Genomic DNA, 14,632 nt, shown 5'->3' on the forward strand with positions numbered 1-14,632 from the left:
TGCCCATTCTAATTTTTTCTTTAGCACATTTAGTAAGTATAAATTATTTTGGTTGATTATTTTTTTCTTCTTTAGTTCACAGCCTTTCATTTTTTCTATATATAAATAATTTGGCAACCGATGATTAAGCATTAGGGATTCCTTTTTTTTTCTTTTTCTTTTCAGTTATGTAAATATATTTCTCTTTAGGTTTGTCTATGACTAAGGGGATATTGCTTGGATTTTGTGGCTATACTTATTGCCAGCTAGAAGACACTGGATTTTATTTAATTTAATTTTTTTTATTTTTTTTTTAAGAATAGTTACAAAAAGTATTTAAGTTTAAAAATTAGTAACATGTAAACATTGACAAAACTGCATTCCCATAAAAGTAGATATCTGTTAGGGAGAACAATATGGTTTGGATTAAAAGTGTTATTTGTGCTTTCCCCAACAATTCCAATATAAATGAACGGTCACAAAAATAAGACTCATATAGGAAAGTTTTTTTTAGTTTTTTTTTTTCCTGCCGAGTAATCAAAATCTTTCTATTTTACCATATATCCATATTTACAGTTTTGGTCTGTAAACAGAATCTGTTAGATCCAAAAAAGCATTCGATATTCCATTCAGAATAGCAGTCCTACTAATTCTTTCTTAGTGCACCTTTGACTTGAAAGCTGACTTGTCAGCTTGTAAGACTTCATGAGAGTTTGGAAGTACTGTACTTTAAAGTTGTCAGATCTGAGTCTGTAAAAGATGTCCTGTGGGTGTATATGGAGGTGGTGCTGGAAATGGCTTGAATCCTCTGGTTCTCATGTACAAGAGAAACTGGTCTGGGATCTCAGCTAACACATCCTTGGCTAAACGTGCCATGCTTAAAACGTGGTTTCCACTTCTGTCAATGTAGTCTCGGAAAGGAACAAACTGTAGTGGGGAAAAGCAAAACACATTACAGTGGAATTATATTTTACTGAAAACATAAAATAGAGACATGTTCCATATCCTTCATAATAAAGTTTACATCGCAATCACACTGTCCCTCGCCCTCCCCCAATATTAAAGTTTGTTGGGATCTATTGGTTAAAATGAGGTAGGTACATGAGATAAAATGAGTCATCCACTAATCCACCTGTGCTGATACAGTTAAATCCTGAAAACCTGAACTGTGTGAGGTCACCTGCAAAACCATTATAAGGTACACCGATCAGCCATAACATTATGACCACCTGCCTAATATTGGGTTGGTGCCCCTTTTGCTGCCAAAACACACCTGACCAGTCTAGACATGGACTCCACTAGGCCTCTGAAGGTGTGATGTGATATCTGGCATCATGTACAAGATATCATCATGCAGCAGATCCTTTAAGTCCTGTGAGTTGCGAGGTGGGGTCTCCATGAATAAATCCTGGTGCCATGTGTTCTCCAGGTAAGTGAGGCACACGCACAAAGCCATCCATGTGATGTAAAAGAAAATGTGATTTATCAGACATTCTTCCATTGCTACATGGTCCAGCTCGTCTGTTGGATTTGACCACACGGGTCAGCTTGTGCCCCCACATGCATCAATGAGCCTTGGCCGCCCATGACCCTGTCACCGGTTCACCGCTTTTCCTTCCTTGGATTTTGATAGGTACTGACCTCTGCAGACTGGGAACACTCCACAAGAGCGGCAGTTTTGGTGATGCTCTGACCCAGTCGTCTTGCAATCACAATTTCTCCCTCATCAAAGTTGATCAGATCCTTACGCTTGCCCATTTTTCCTGCTTCTAACAGATCAGCTTTGAGGACAAAATGTTCACTTGCTGCCTAATATATTCTACTGATAAGTGCCATGATACGATTACCAGCATTATTCACTTCACCTGTCAGTGGTCATAACGTTATGGCTGATCGGTGTATATGATAAGCTGGCATTGTGAAGATGACCCTTAGGGATAAGTTGGGGAAAGCGTTTGCTTAGCTTCCATGACCAAGAAGGACTTTATGTACTTTCTCTCAACTACTATTATTAGATACTCAAAGTTCACAACCAAACTTTTAAAGTTGTGAAATATAAATATATATGACAGCACCAGTTTTCTAATGAACATGGGGTTGATTACCACTATAAAAACATACATTTATTATTTATTTGAAGGGCTGAGTTTTTTCACAGGGTACAGTAAATGTACAGTAGAGTATCTGTATTTTGCACCCCTGTGTGTAATAATTGCCAATTAGCAATAACGTAATAAAGTAATTATAACATCATAATGCTAGTTTTAAGCAAATTTTAAGAGTATTATTATTATAGGGTGGTGAAATAGTTAGACATTCAATTTTTACTGCTAATTGCATGATTAAGTCATGCAGGAATTATCTAGTAAACTATAAAAAACAAACAAACAATCTTGTTTTCCCACCAGTCAGTTAATTAAATTGTTACATTAAGGATTTCTACATAGACAATTGCTCCTATCTCACCAATTACCCAGCAAACCCTTTTCCCTACACTCTTGCTCCCATCTCATTTCTCATTTTAGGTTATCCCCTAATCATGATCATTCTTGTCAAAAACAAACAAACTCATCACAGGTACAATTTCACCAAGACACTTTAAAGAGATAAGTACCTCTGTTAGATTAATTTATCCTGTTAACAATCTGGTGTGTAGATCTTAACATTATGCATGATAGTAGAAACAGACAATATTGTTTTAGGTTATGTAGCAGAAATGCGTAATGAATTAGCCACCCAGTAGATGTAACACGTAATTAAATATTCCACTACAAAAATAATAGACAGTTTGTATGTGAAATAGCCATCTTAAAAAGGTGAGCAAGTTCATGCATCATACAGCAGGCAGCATGTAGAACTGATCATGTGATCAGTGCATCAGTTCACTGGTTTTTAGACCTAATGAAAAGTTAAAGTCTGAGAACTGCATCCATGCAAAGATTATTTGGCACCATTACTACAATTACAATCAGGGCTGCACCACAGCACAGCACCCAGGCGGCAGGGAGCGGAGAAGAGAGAGGGGCGCCGAGTGGTTGCTCATGAAAAAGTTTAGCAACCCCTTGGCGCCTCTCTGTCTCCTCTGTTCCTGCCACCACCCGCCTTTGCGCTGCCCTGACTGTGGTGGTAGGAGTGCAGAGCCTCCGTCTTTGTGCCGGAGCTTCATGCAAGACAGGGCCAAGTCTGAGACAACCGATCTGAGCGAGACGCACTTTGTTTATGTTATACAGTGTCCCTTGATAAAAGCCATCCATGCCAAAATGTTAGGAGGATCTCTAGCAAGTATCAACAATTATCAGCTGTTATACTTCATTAGTGTTTGCTGGTAGTACCTACTGCATTAGTAATTAACCTATTTTTTTATGAAACATACATACATCTGGGCAGCATTACTTTGCATGTTTTATATTATCAGTGTGCCAGCTTCATTTTGTATCAATGTTAGGCTGATTGAAGAGACAGCCTTTATGTGGCTATTCTGCACCAATATTCCACTGATGAAATGTATTTAAACCATGGTGGCAGATAACTATGTGTGACCTCTATTGGCCTATAAAGTGATACAATATCATTTTAACACGCAGCCAGAAGCTGCAGAGAAACTTCTAAACAAATCTTCCCAATAGTATGTAACAGGTATTATCAATATCCCCCTGTATTTGTTAGTACAAGTATGATCCAAAGGCTTTCTACCAGGTATAGTGCTATCTGTAGCACATGGCTCTAGGATAGCATATATTGGGAAATTGAGATATCAGGCAGAAACATCATATCATACAAAGCATACAGAATCAGCATTGTTAAATTTTAATGTTAAATTAGTTCATCAGCATTTCAATAAGTTATGTTTTCTTAATTTGACCTTCTCTTTTGTCTACAAATGTTAAAGGCAAGTAACACAAAGGAAACAGGTAGGCAATATTTTTATTTATGGATAATGTTACATGGTGAAGTTGGCTCAAAGCTTAAGATAAATTTAGCTACAGTGCCCGTTGCTTAGTGACATCAGTGTATGGGGATACATTAGTAACTAGATTTAATAGGGCAAACTGGTAATTCAAACTATTAAAAACATATACATACATTTGGTTACTATATTTTAAAATTTCATACAACAAACATTGCAATGTGTCCTTTAAGAAACATAGAACACAGAAACATTTTACAGCAGATAAGAACCATTCAGCCAATCTAGTCTTCCTGTTTTTCCAGGACTCAGACCTTAATCAGTCCCTAGACTACTCTGAGATTCGGGGTAGCTGTATGCCATGAATGTGCACATTTCTCACTACTACCCTCTCATTAATGTAAAACTTCCTTACGTTACATTCAAGTTTCTGACCCTCCAGTTGGCTACATGCACTTACATTTTTCCTCTGAAATGAACTTCCCTGTTGTGCAATCTTTTCAATGCATGGATGAGTCGTTTCTTAGGAGGCCAATTTTACATTTATTTTTATTATTCATTGCAATTATTTGGCTTATTAATTAAGAGGCCCTCAGTTCGTCAAGTTCAGTTCTTTTTTTGTTAGCGTTTCATAAAAGTAAATCATAGGTAGCCATACGTCAAATAGGGTTGAAGTAATGTTTCTCATTAGAACATCATTAGTGATGTTGTTAAAGTCACAGACCCAACACTAACACATCTACTTCATCTGATGTCACATTAAGGAGTTGGAACATTTGTTTATTTCCCATGTTTATTACCATGAAAGCGACCAGCCATATTAATTTCCTTTTTAACAAAGTCTCGCCATCACTGTTAAAATGCATACATGTCCACTAATGCAGAGGACAATGTTTGGTTTACTGTACCTGCACTATATCTCTTTCTGCATAGCGTCCTCTTGATGAAAGCCTGATTTCATCTCCATCCAGTTCTATCATGGCTTCAAAAGAAAAGAAAACAATGTTAATTGTTTGCACCTTAAACCTTAAGAGGAAACTATTTCATTTAGAACAGAATATTTATTGAAAAAAGGTTGGACCATGTGTGGACTGGATCAGTGTGCATTACATGGCAAAGGTGTAGATTTCTTTATTCAAAGATATTCTTACAATTTAGTTTTTCTTCTAAACAGCAAATCTTTGCTAGTAGAAACCAATTTAGTGGAGCCTGCTCAGTGGTGCAAAAACATCTAGACATTTTAATCTCATAAATCTAAGCTTCAAAGCTCATTCTAAAAAGAAAAAGTAAAGGTGTTAAGTAGTAAGAACAGCTCACAACGTACCATGTCTAAGGCATCGGTATGCTTTCGACATAAGCATCACAAAAAAATCTAAACCTTGTTACACATGTTGAAAACATTTTCAAAATGATTGTACTTTTTGCATAACATTTTCAGACAGGTGCATCTTAGCCATTGGTATATGTTCAATCTATTAGCAAACACCCTACTTATCATACTGCCTGGGGCAAACAATAAAATGACTTAGTCTTAATCACCCAACCAAACACTAATGAAAGTCTATGGAGTTACCTCTCTGTAGTGCCTTAATATATCACTAAAATCTTCTACAAGGAAGGTTGGTATTTAGCTAGAGGGTTTGGTCTGAGATGGTATTTTTGTTATTTTATGATTCTATTTTTTATTTATGGTGTTAAATGGAATCAGATTTTTTTTACAACATTTACAAGCTAGACATGTATTTTTCATTACTTAAAACATGATACAAAGTGGAACTTAACATTGGATATGCTTTTATACTCAGGAGGCAAGAAGTATTAATAACTGCTCAAGTCAAACATCTAAATGCCTAGGATACATGACTAACAGTATGTAATGTTGAGAATGACCTTTCACTAGGTTATTCTTTGTGTAGGTTTATCATAAGGCATTTCTCAGCCGGAGATCCAGAATATAGATATCTTTGTGTGCATTTTCTTCTCCAATGTATTGATCTTTTTGGGAAACTGGAATTTGTGGCAAAAACATTATCTAGGACTGTATTACTGCACTGCAAAGTTATAATATGGGGGATATTATGGCTTTGTAGCACAGTAATACATATATATAAATATATATATATATATTTATATTTAAAGATATAGTTAAAGTTCTACACATGTTGGAGTGACAATGAAAGAGCCTAAAGAGCAGTGTTACTTGTTTTAACAGCAGGATTTATATAGTGGAATCTACAATCCACCTTACATTTACAATGGAACATTTCCAAACAACCTTATGTGGACATAATAGGAGAACTACTATTTTTTTTCCTTAAAAAGCTCCCTATGCAATGGTAAATGTTTAATTGCATTATATTTATATATGTAATATATATATATATATATGTCCAAAATTAACAATTGCACTCCAAATGCCAAGTTTATGCCCGGTGCCAAATAGCTGCAGCAGAAAAATAATATAAAGTCCAAAAATAGTTACCGGCACTCCAGGGACTTTCCAAATAACCACACAAACAACTTCGGTTTTCAAGTCAACGTTTCAGTCTTGTTTATTTCACAAATAATGAAAATAAACAAGACTGAAACGTTGACTTGAAAACCGAAGTTGTTTGTTATTTGGAAAGTCCCTGGAGTGCCGGTAACTATTTTTGGACATATATATATATACACACACCATATTCGCTCGATTATAAGCCAAAGTTTTTTCAGAGCAAATTCAATGAAAAATACCCCTCGTCTAATAGTCAAGGTCGTCTTATAGTCAGACCTCAAATACAGGTCTGACTATAAGACTAAGATCCAGGTCCCCCTCTCTGGCACCCTGTGAATGCGCACAGACAACCTCCTCTGCTGCCGGCACTTCTGACAGGGCTTCTATGACTGAGTACTGCCGGGACATGACCTTCCAATGCTCCGCCATAGAAAGCCCCAGCGGAAGTACCGTCCAGTAGCAGCGGAGGTTGTCTACACGCATCGCGCAGACATTCACCGTTCAGAGAGGTAGATCCCCCCCACAACGCAGCAGGAGACCCGGATCCTCCTCTCTATCAGCCGGTGGACGTGAGGGCAGAGTGGCATATAGGGGGTATAATTTCTGGGGGGCAGAGTATCAAGCCTGCAGGGCAGGTTGCATTTAAAAGGAAATAAAAACAAAAAATGCATTTTTCTCAATCATAGTTTTTATTAAATATATAAACTTTTTTGTTATAGGCTAGTCTTATATTCAGGCTTTTTCTTTTTTTCTAAATTAATATTCAAAATTTAGGGCGGTAGTCTTATTTATTTAAATAAAAATATTTTTCAAATAAAAATTATTATTTACATTATAGTTATGGTTCTTGTTCCAAAACAAAAATATTTTTAAAGCAGAATGTTTTTTTTTTAAATGCAAGGATGTCTGTGTAAAACAATCTGTAAAAAGGAGCAAGGCTGGCACTCAAACCACATTAACATGAAAAATTATAGACATATATGTTGATACAAACAATGTTTACTGAGTGTAATATCACCAAAATACAATGTACAAAAAATAAAAAAGGTTTTTAAAATATCAATGTAATACATAAACATAGCAAGGAAATAATAGGGATATACGTTTATTATTTTTGATTTTCATGCGGTTTGAGTGCTAGCCTTACTCTTTTTACATTATTGCTATTTATGGTGCTTGGGAGGGCTTTAGTACCATTGTTCTATATGTGTTACTTACATTTGGAATGCAGTTCTTAGTTTCTATTTTTGAAAATAAATAAACTGAACTGAAGATGAAAAAATTGCTTTACAGGAATACATGAAGACTGCCCTATAACAATACTTCTGTTTGGTTACTCACGATAAGGTGATCCTCCATACTATTATGCATTTGAGGTGTCACCAAATATCTTAAACATTTTATTCTTTTGCTATTGTCATTTTTTTTTTTATCAGTGCTTCTGAAAGTAAAAATATTACAAGTCTTATCCCAAGCTTGGTAACCCATTATGCTGGTAATGCTTTAGTGCATTATATCAATTATGAAAATGTACTTGTCTGGGCTTCATGCTAGTAATGTTTTAATCATGTTACACATTGTGAGGGTCTAGGTCATACTACATATTTACAAGATTTGAGTGCCAAGTACTTCTGAGATACGTATAGTGCCACTAGGCTTTAAAAATCTTGTTTTGAAGCCAGTACAATGTACTAGAACACATGCAAAATGGATTCCAATATGCATTTAAAAAGAAAACAGGGTTGGGTGTTTTTTTAAGGAGAGAGAATGTGAAGTAGTAGAACAAAAATGAAAGTAGTGTAGGGGCAAAAGTTAAAAAGCTTGTGGAATGGTGGGAAATTATTATAAATAACTATGGTAGTTATTAGGCCAGTTCTTAGCTAGGATTCACCCCAGTAGAAGCTGCTATAGTATCTCTCTGAAAAATTGACAATGGACCCTCTACTTCATTACAAGTTTAAATTCTGTCAGCCTTCATAAATGAATGCATGTTTAATTATTCCTTCCCAGCTATCCTAATGATAACACTTACCATCAAATTCGGCAGGTCCTACTCCTACAATGATAATCGACATAGGAAGTTTTGCGGCCTTTAAAAGAAAACAAATGTTCAGTTACTGTAAACTTAACCAATGTAAGAAATAAATTGGAAAAACTTTTTACATTGGATCTATATGGGAGTGTCTTTGGGGCAGGAAAATACTTATTTTTAAATGTTTTTAAACACTATTTTGCATAGTTTTGTTATTTTAAGTTTTAGTTTCATACTCTTGAGTAAATGTTTGATTCAGATTTTACAAGTAACATTACTATACACAACTGCATGTAAATTCCCATAATCTACAGGGAAGCTTATCATTAGCTTTTTAGGCAAAGGACTCCAATTTGTACTATTAAATAAAGATTGCCGGTTTATCAAGATACTCTGTGAACGTTAATTTGAAATGATATTTTAAGTATTTTAAAAATACATATAGGTTCAGTATAGTTGGTTTCTCAAGTACACTACTGCTAAAATAATGTACAAAACACAACAAAAGTTCCCAGAGGCTATTCTGTTGAAATATTTTTTTTCTCTGGTAGCTATTTTTCCTGTGTATGGGATACACAGACCAAAGGGTCACTACTCATAGTTAAGAAAAAAATAGTAAATAGATTTTATGTGCATATTGTAATTGCTACTGTTTTTTTAAATAATTTAACACATATGCATGATTTTGTATGCAGAGACCTTTTTGCAAATATTAAATCTGTCTTTGTATATTTTTCTGCACGTAACATTAACCGACAGTTTTTACATATTAGTTATGTTTTACAAATGTCTATAGTGTCTTTTTTAACAAAAAGTACATAATACACTGCATTTAACAAAATGTATCCAATACAACAATTACATTTAGAATATCTCAGGCCAACAAACACGTTTTCTTTATAATCCATAAATCCAGGGGGGGAAAAAGTTTGTATTTCAGTAACTAAATGGTTAACATATCTGGATAACTGGACAATAAAGACACAAAGTAACTAACTGAAAATTAGGAATAGGATGGTAGCACAGCTTGTTTCTATAATGAAGGAAAAAGCTGTCTTGGGGTCAGACATTATATACACTATGTGGACACCTGACCATAACACCAACAGGGACTTTTATGACATTGCTTTCTAAATACATAGAAATTTATATGTAGTTGGTCCTCGCTTTGCAGCTATAACAGCTTCCACTCTTCTGGGAAGGCTTTCCACAACATTTTGGAGTGTGTTTGTGGGTATTTTAACCCGTTCATCCAGTAGAGCATTTTTGAGGTCAGCCACTGATGTTGGATGAGAATGCCATTCTAGTTAATCCCAAAGGTGTTTGATGGGGTTGAGGTCAGGGTTCTGTGCAGGCCAGTCAAGTTCTTCCACACCAAACTCATACAATTATGCATTTATGGACCTTGCTTTATGCACTGGGGCACAGCCATGCTGGAATAGAAAAGGGTCTTCCCCAAACTGTTCCCACAAAGTTGGAAGCATAACATTGTCCAAAACGTCTTGGTATGTCCCCTTCAGCATACAAAGACAATGCTTTGCTTCTAACTTTGGAAGCTCAGGCTGCAGTAGCAGAAGGTGACAGGCCTATCCACTTGAGCGGTGTCCTTGGGTAAGACTGCTACATGTGTGCTTTTTATTCATGGTTTGGTTATGGTCCTATAGCTGGTGTTAACTAATGTTTAATTTTGTTTTTTTTGTCCTTTTTAAGAGTGATTTGAGTTGTAAATGTTTGGAATAATATTTATGTTATTGGGTGAACACCTAGGTGTTTTAGCTCCACAATGCACTTCCCTTTCATGTTGCTTTATGCAAAGCAGGGATTGAGAGAGTATTTATGTAAAAGGGCAAAACTTGACAAAGGCCAGGTCAAGGTTGGCACGCAGTGGCAAATATGCAGATTACTTTATCCTGTAAACAATTGTTTTAAACATCAAGTGTATCTGTCCTCCCACATGACACATTATCTTGAAAATATAGATAAACTTTTAAACACACAGACATAATATTTCAGGTTACATGACTAACACTGCTTATATAGTGTTGTTATTAATGCAAAAGCAACATGTTTTTTCTGATAGAAGAAAAAACACTGTGAAGCATCCATGCAATACTGCTGCTGACAGATGAACAGTCCATGGAAATTCTGCTCACATTGAAATGTTCACAAAGATGCCTGCATAAGCAAATATACACAGACAACAGCTCCCTCAGCTCTGTCTCAAGGTCTCCTTTCTGCCTTTAATATACACCAAACAGATAAAGAACAAGTCACAAAACTTAATAAATTCTTTGCAGTACATTTTTTTTAATAGTTCTCACAGATTAAGTAATTTATTCTTTGGGGGGAAAACACGGGAACAATTAAATTATGTTTAGGATAATAACTTAACACTATACAACTGTAAATAAAAGAGCCAAGTCAGCAGGGTCACTCCAGGTTGACACCCCGATTCCCTTTAGGACCCACCTAAGGTGGGTGTAGCTGAAGGACTTTAGTGTCTCTGTGTTACAAAGCTAGAGATTCATGTGTGTATGTTCTTCAGCATGAAAAAAGGGGCGATAACCTAGCAGAAAGCATTGTACATACACATGCATACATATACAGTACTGTGCACGAGTTTTAAGCAGGTGTGAAAAAATGCTGTTAAGTAAGAATGCTTTTAAAAATAGACATGTTAATAGTTTTTTCCCCATTTAACAAAATGCAAAGTGAGCAAACACAAGAAAAATCTAAATCAAATCAATATTTGGTGTGACCACCCTTTGCCTTCAAAACAGCATAAATTCTTCTGGGTATACTCGGCCTCATTTGCTGAGATCAGGGTCCATGCCATCACTTCAAAGACCCCTTGTTGTTCTTCACTCTGAAGATAGTTGACTTTGGCTGTATGGTTGGGGTTGTCATGCTGCAGAATACATTTAGGGCAAATCAGATGCCTCGAGGACGGTGTCACAAGATGGATAAGAATCTGCCTGTACTTCTCAGCATCGGAGAGTCTATTAATTCTGACTAAATGCCCAACTTTATTTGCAGAAATGCAGCCTGAAGCTTGCAAGGAACCTCCACCATGCTTCACTGTTGCCTGCAAATACTCATTGGTGTACCGCTCTATCCCTTCGGTGAACAAACTGCCTTCTGCTAAAGCCAAATATTTCACATTTTGACTCATCAGTCCAGAGTGCCTGCTGCCATTTTTCCTTTCACCAGTTCCTGTGTTTTCGTGAACAGCTTTTTAGCCACAAGTCTTCCACAAAGACTTCTCATGATTTGATGAGTTTGGTGTGGAATAACTTGACTGGCCCCCACAGAGCACTGAATACTGATATTATTAATATTGAAATGGTACTCCAACCGTGGGCCAGGCCTCCTTGTCAAACATCAGTGCCTGACCTCACAAATGCCCCAAGGCTGAATGGGCACAAATTACCAGAGATGCACTCCTGGTGGAAAGCCTTCCTAGATGAGAGAAGGCTAGTATAGAAGCTAAATGGGGGAGGGGGCAACCTTATATTAAAGCCTCTGGTTTTGAAATGCAATATTCAGCAAGCTCATATAGATGTGATGGTCAGGTGTCCGTGTCCGTGTGTGTGTGTGTGTGTGTGTGTATATATATATATATATATTATATATATATATATATATATATATATATATATATATATATATTACAGAAATCATTTGGTTAGGGAGAAAATCGTGTCATCAGAATAGCCATTTACAAACATATCAAAGCATTAATGTTTTAGCATTGTTTTCCTTGCAGCAAATCCGGAACATCTGCTAGTTCAGAAAAATAATTTGGATAGTCTGCCTGCAGCAAATCAGTGACCGTGAAATAAAAAAAACAAAAACACACATACAACAACACATATATCACCAAATGTCAAGGCAGACAGTTGTTATATTTGAGAATGTAAGCATGACCTTCTACCCCTTTCAACACCAGAGGGGACAGCAACTTATTCAATTGTCTATCAGTGCAAAAACAACAAAAGAAGCAAGCAATCATTTTCAAATTATCATGTGTGGACTGAAATGATTTTATTTGAAATAATATTTCACTGTTGGTATGAAATACAAAAAGAGAAACAGTTTATCAAAAAGCAATTTAGATAACTTATTTAGATAATCAATGCATATTTCTAACTCTGACCTAAGAAAATGGATTTTTATTAGGGATTCCATCAGCTACAGTGGAAATGCTTCATAGTTGACCATCTGGGATAACAGTTTTCTTTTCTCAAATTATAGATTTTTGCACTTGATATTATGTAAATGAGTCAACATAGATATGTTTACTGACAACTTACATACCACAGAAAAGAAGCATGATATCATGTGCACACTGGATCCAGCTAGGACGTCTAGGGTGGTGCTAGCCCCCTGCAGCAAAACTGTAAGAAGTTCACCCTAATGGTCAATCAGGCTACCTGGCGTACCACTGATCAATGGGCTGGTTACAAGAGCATCTTTGATTTACCCAGACAGCCTATTTACACTACTGTTTGCAGACTCAGATGCAGACGGTTAAACTCTATTGATTTGTATAGTTTTAATTTAGTTTTCATTTGTAATTCCATTCTGTAAAATAAAGTAATTAAGTAAAATGGGTGTAGTGGGTCACTTATACCACTCATTACTTTCTGTAGAACGCCAACTAGTGTAATCATGAGCATGATTTCACTGTTAACATTATTATACACTCACACCATGACATGAACTTTAAATATGCAAACTCTTAATTGTAAAATCATATTTGCATTTAGAATAGCGAAGCATTCTTTAAAACAATAAATCAGATGGGAAAATACAGGTAACATAACGAAGAAGAAAACTGCCAAGGATGCAGGAAAAACAACACTTTTACTCACATTGACTATAGCCTCCTTTGTCTGAGCCATGTCAGAGATAACTCCATCTGTAATAATCAGCAGAATAAAGTACTGCGAGCCATCCTTTACTGAAGCAGCATATCTGCAAAAAAGAAAGAGCAATTACTCTTTATATAAAAAACACAAGAGCAGCAAATTTGAACATGTGAATTACTCCATACTGCAGGTTTGTTAATAACAAGTAACAAGTAAAACTTTTGTTCCTCTTTCAACATTGGGATGACAGAGCATGTCAATAATGAGCAGATTCCTTTATAATATATTTTTCTTCACATGTGCTGTGAACAGGACTTATCTCTTGTTTAATATTTCATTTTTTTTTATAAATTGTGGCCTTATAGAAAGGTGGGCTATATCTGTATTAGTTGCAGAGAGGCTTCCAATGTCAGGATCCATTGTGTTCAGTGGAATTCTGGGTTGATCCAAGAGTAACCCTTACTTAGTCAGTCCCCTTGGAAATGGTATACAAATTAAAGTGACATGCACAGCTATGTACAATGACATTTGAAAATAAATGTACTGTGAAAGGGCAGTATGGCCAGAAAATGTCTGTACCTTAAAGTGATGCTGAGCCCTTTATGAGCAAAGCCCTTTCATATTATTATTTATGAACAATCCAAAAGACATTGTGTAATAACGCATTCAATAAGTTGTATTCTTAACCTGCTAAATTTCTATATTCCCCCCACAACAATCTGACCACAGACAGAATTTAAGCTAACTAAACAGCAGTGCAGTATATATAGTAAAATTGGAAATGCTAATTTAGTAAGGATTTAATTAATGGCTTTTTTTTTTTTTTTTTTTAAGAAAACCTGGCTATTATCACTTCTTTATCATGTTTCTTTTCTTTTTAAATTGCTTTTGCTTCTTCTATCTCCATTTACTCCTTCACCTCCCATGAAGCTTTAAGAGCTGATTTGCAAAAGGTGTTTTGCTAATGATTGTATTCAATAATGACATCCCTCTGCCAATGAAACATCTTGTTCTAAGGCCAAGAAGCTCTATTTCAACAACTCAATAAAGAAAATGAATGTGGCCCATTCAAAAATACATTGTCACCTTGCCTACTTTTAAAACATTTGGATGCCCTTGAACCACGTTCCAGATTGGCATGTTTCACAACTAACACAGCCTGCTTTTTAAGACCGGGGGTTCACCAGTGACTCATTGCAACAGTGCACAGATTTACTGACTGCTGACAACTCAGTAAACCAGACTATGTTTTTAAGGCTGTTTGTATGTGACTATAGAAGAAGAAAAAGTCAGGTTTTCTAAATCATATTGAATATAGAATAGAGAGGCACAAAAGATGCAATGTAGGG

At 35.9% G+C, this 14,632-nt stretch overlaps 1 protein-coding gene across 1 annotated transcript in view; it reads right to left on the reverse strand.

The window, feature by feature from the left end:
- Nucleotides 1-717: 717 nt before the first annotated feature.
- Nucleotides 718-14,632, reverse strand: part of LOC149302870 (copine-8-like) — a 106,420-nt gene continuing 92,505 nt past the window's right edge. Inside the window, exons 17-20 of the mRNA XM_089482030.1 lie at nucleotides 13,287-13,389; nucleotides 8,413-8,470; nucleotides 4,795-4,868; nucleotides 718-906 (exon numbers count right to left, since the gene is read on the reverse strand). Of these exons, the coding sequence (XP_089338156.1) occupies nucleotides 718-906; nucleotides 4,795-4,868; nucleotides 8,413-8,470; nucleotides 13,287-13,389 (424 nt within the window). The remainder of the gene's footprint in view (nucleotides 907-4,794; nucleotides 4,869-8,412; nucleotides 8,471-13,286; nucleotides 13,390-14,632) is intronic.

The sequence above is a fragment of the Sceloporus occidentalis genome, unplaced genomic scaffold, assembly GCF_023333645.1.
Source record: "Sceloporus occidentalis isolate IW3139 unplaced genomic scaffold, rSceOcc1.0.p SCAF_17, whole genome shotgun sequence".
Classification (NCBI taxonomy): Eukaryota; Metazoa; Chordata; class Lepidosauria; order Squamata; family Phrynosomatidae; genus Sceloporus; species Sceloporus occidentalis.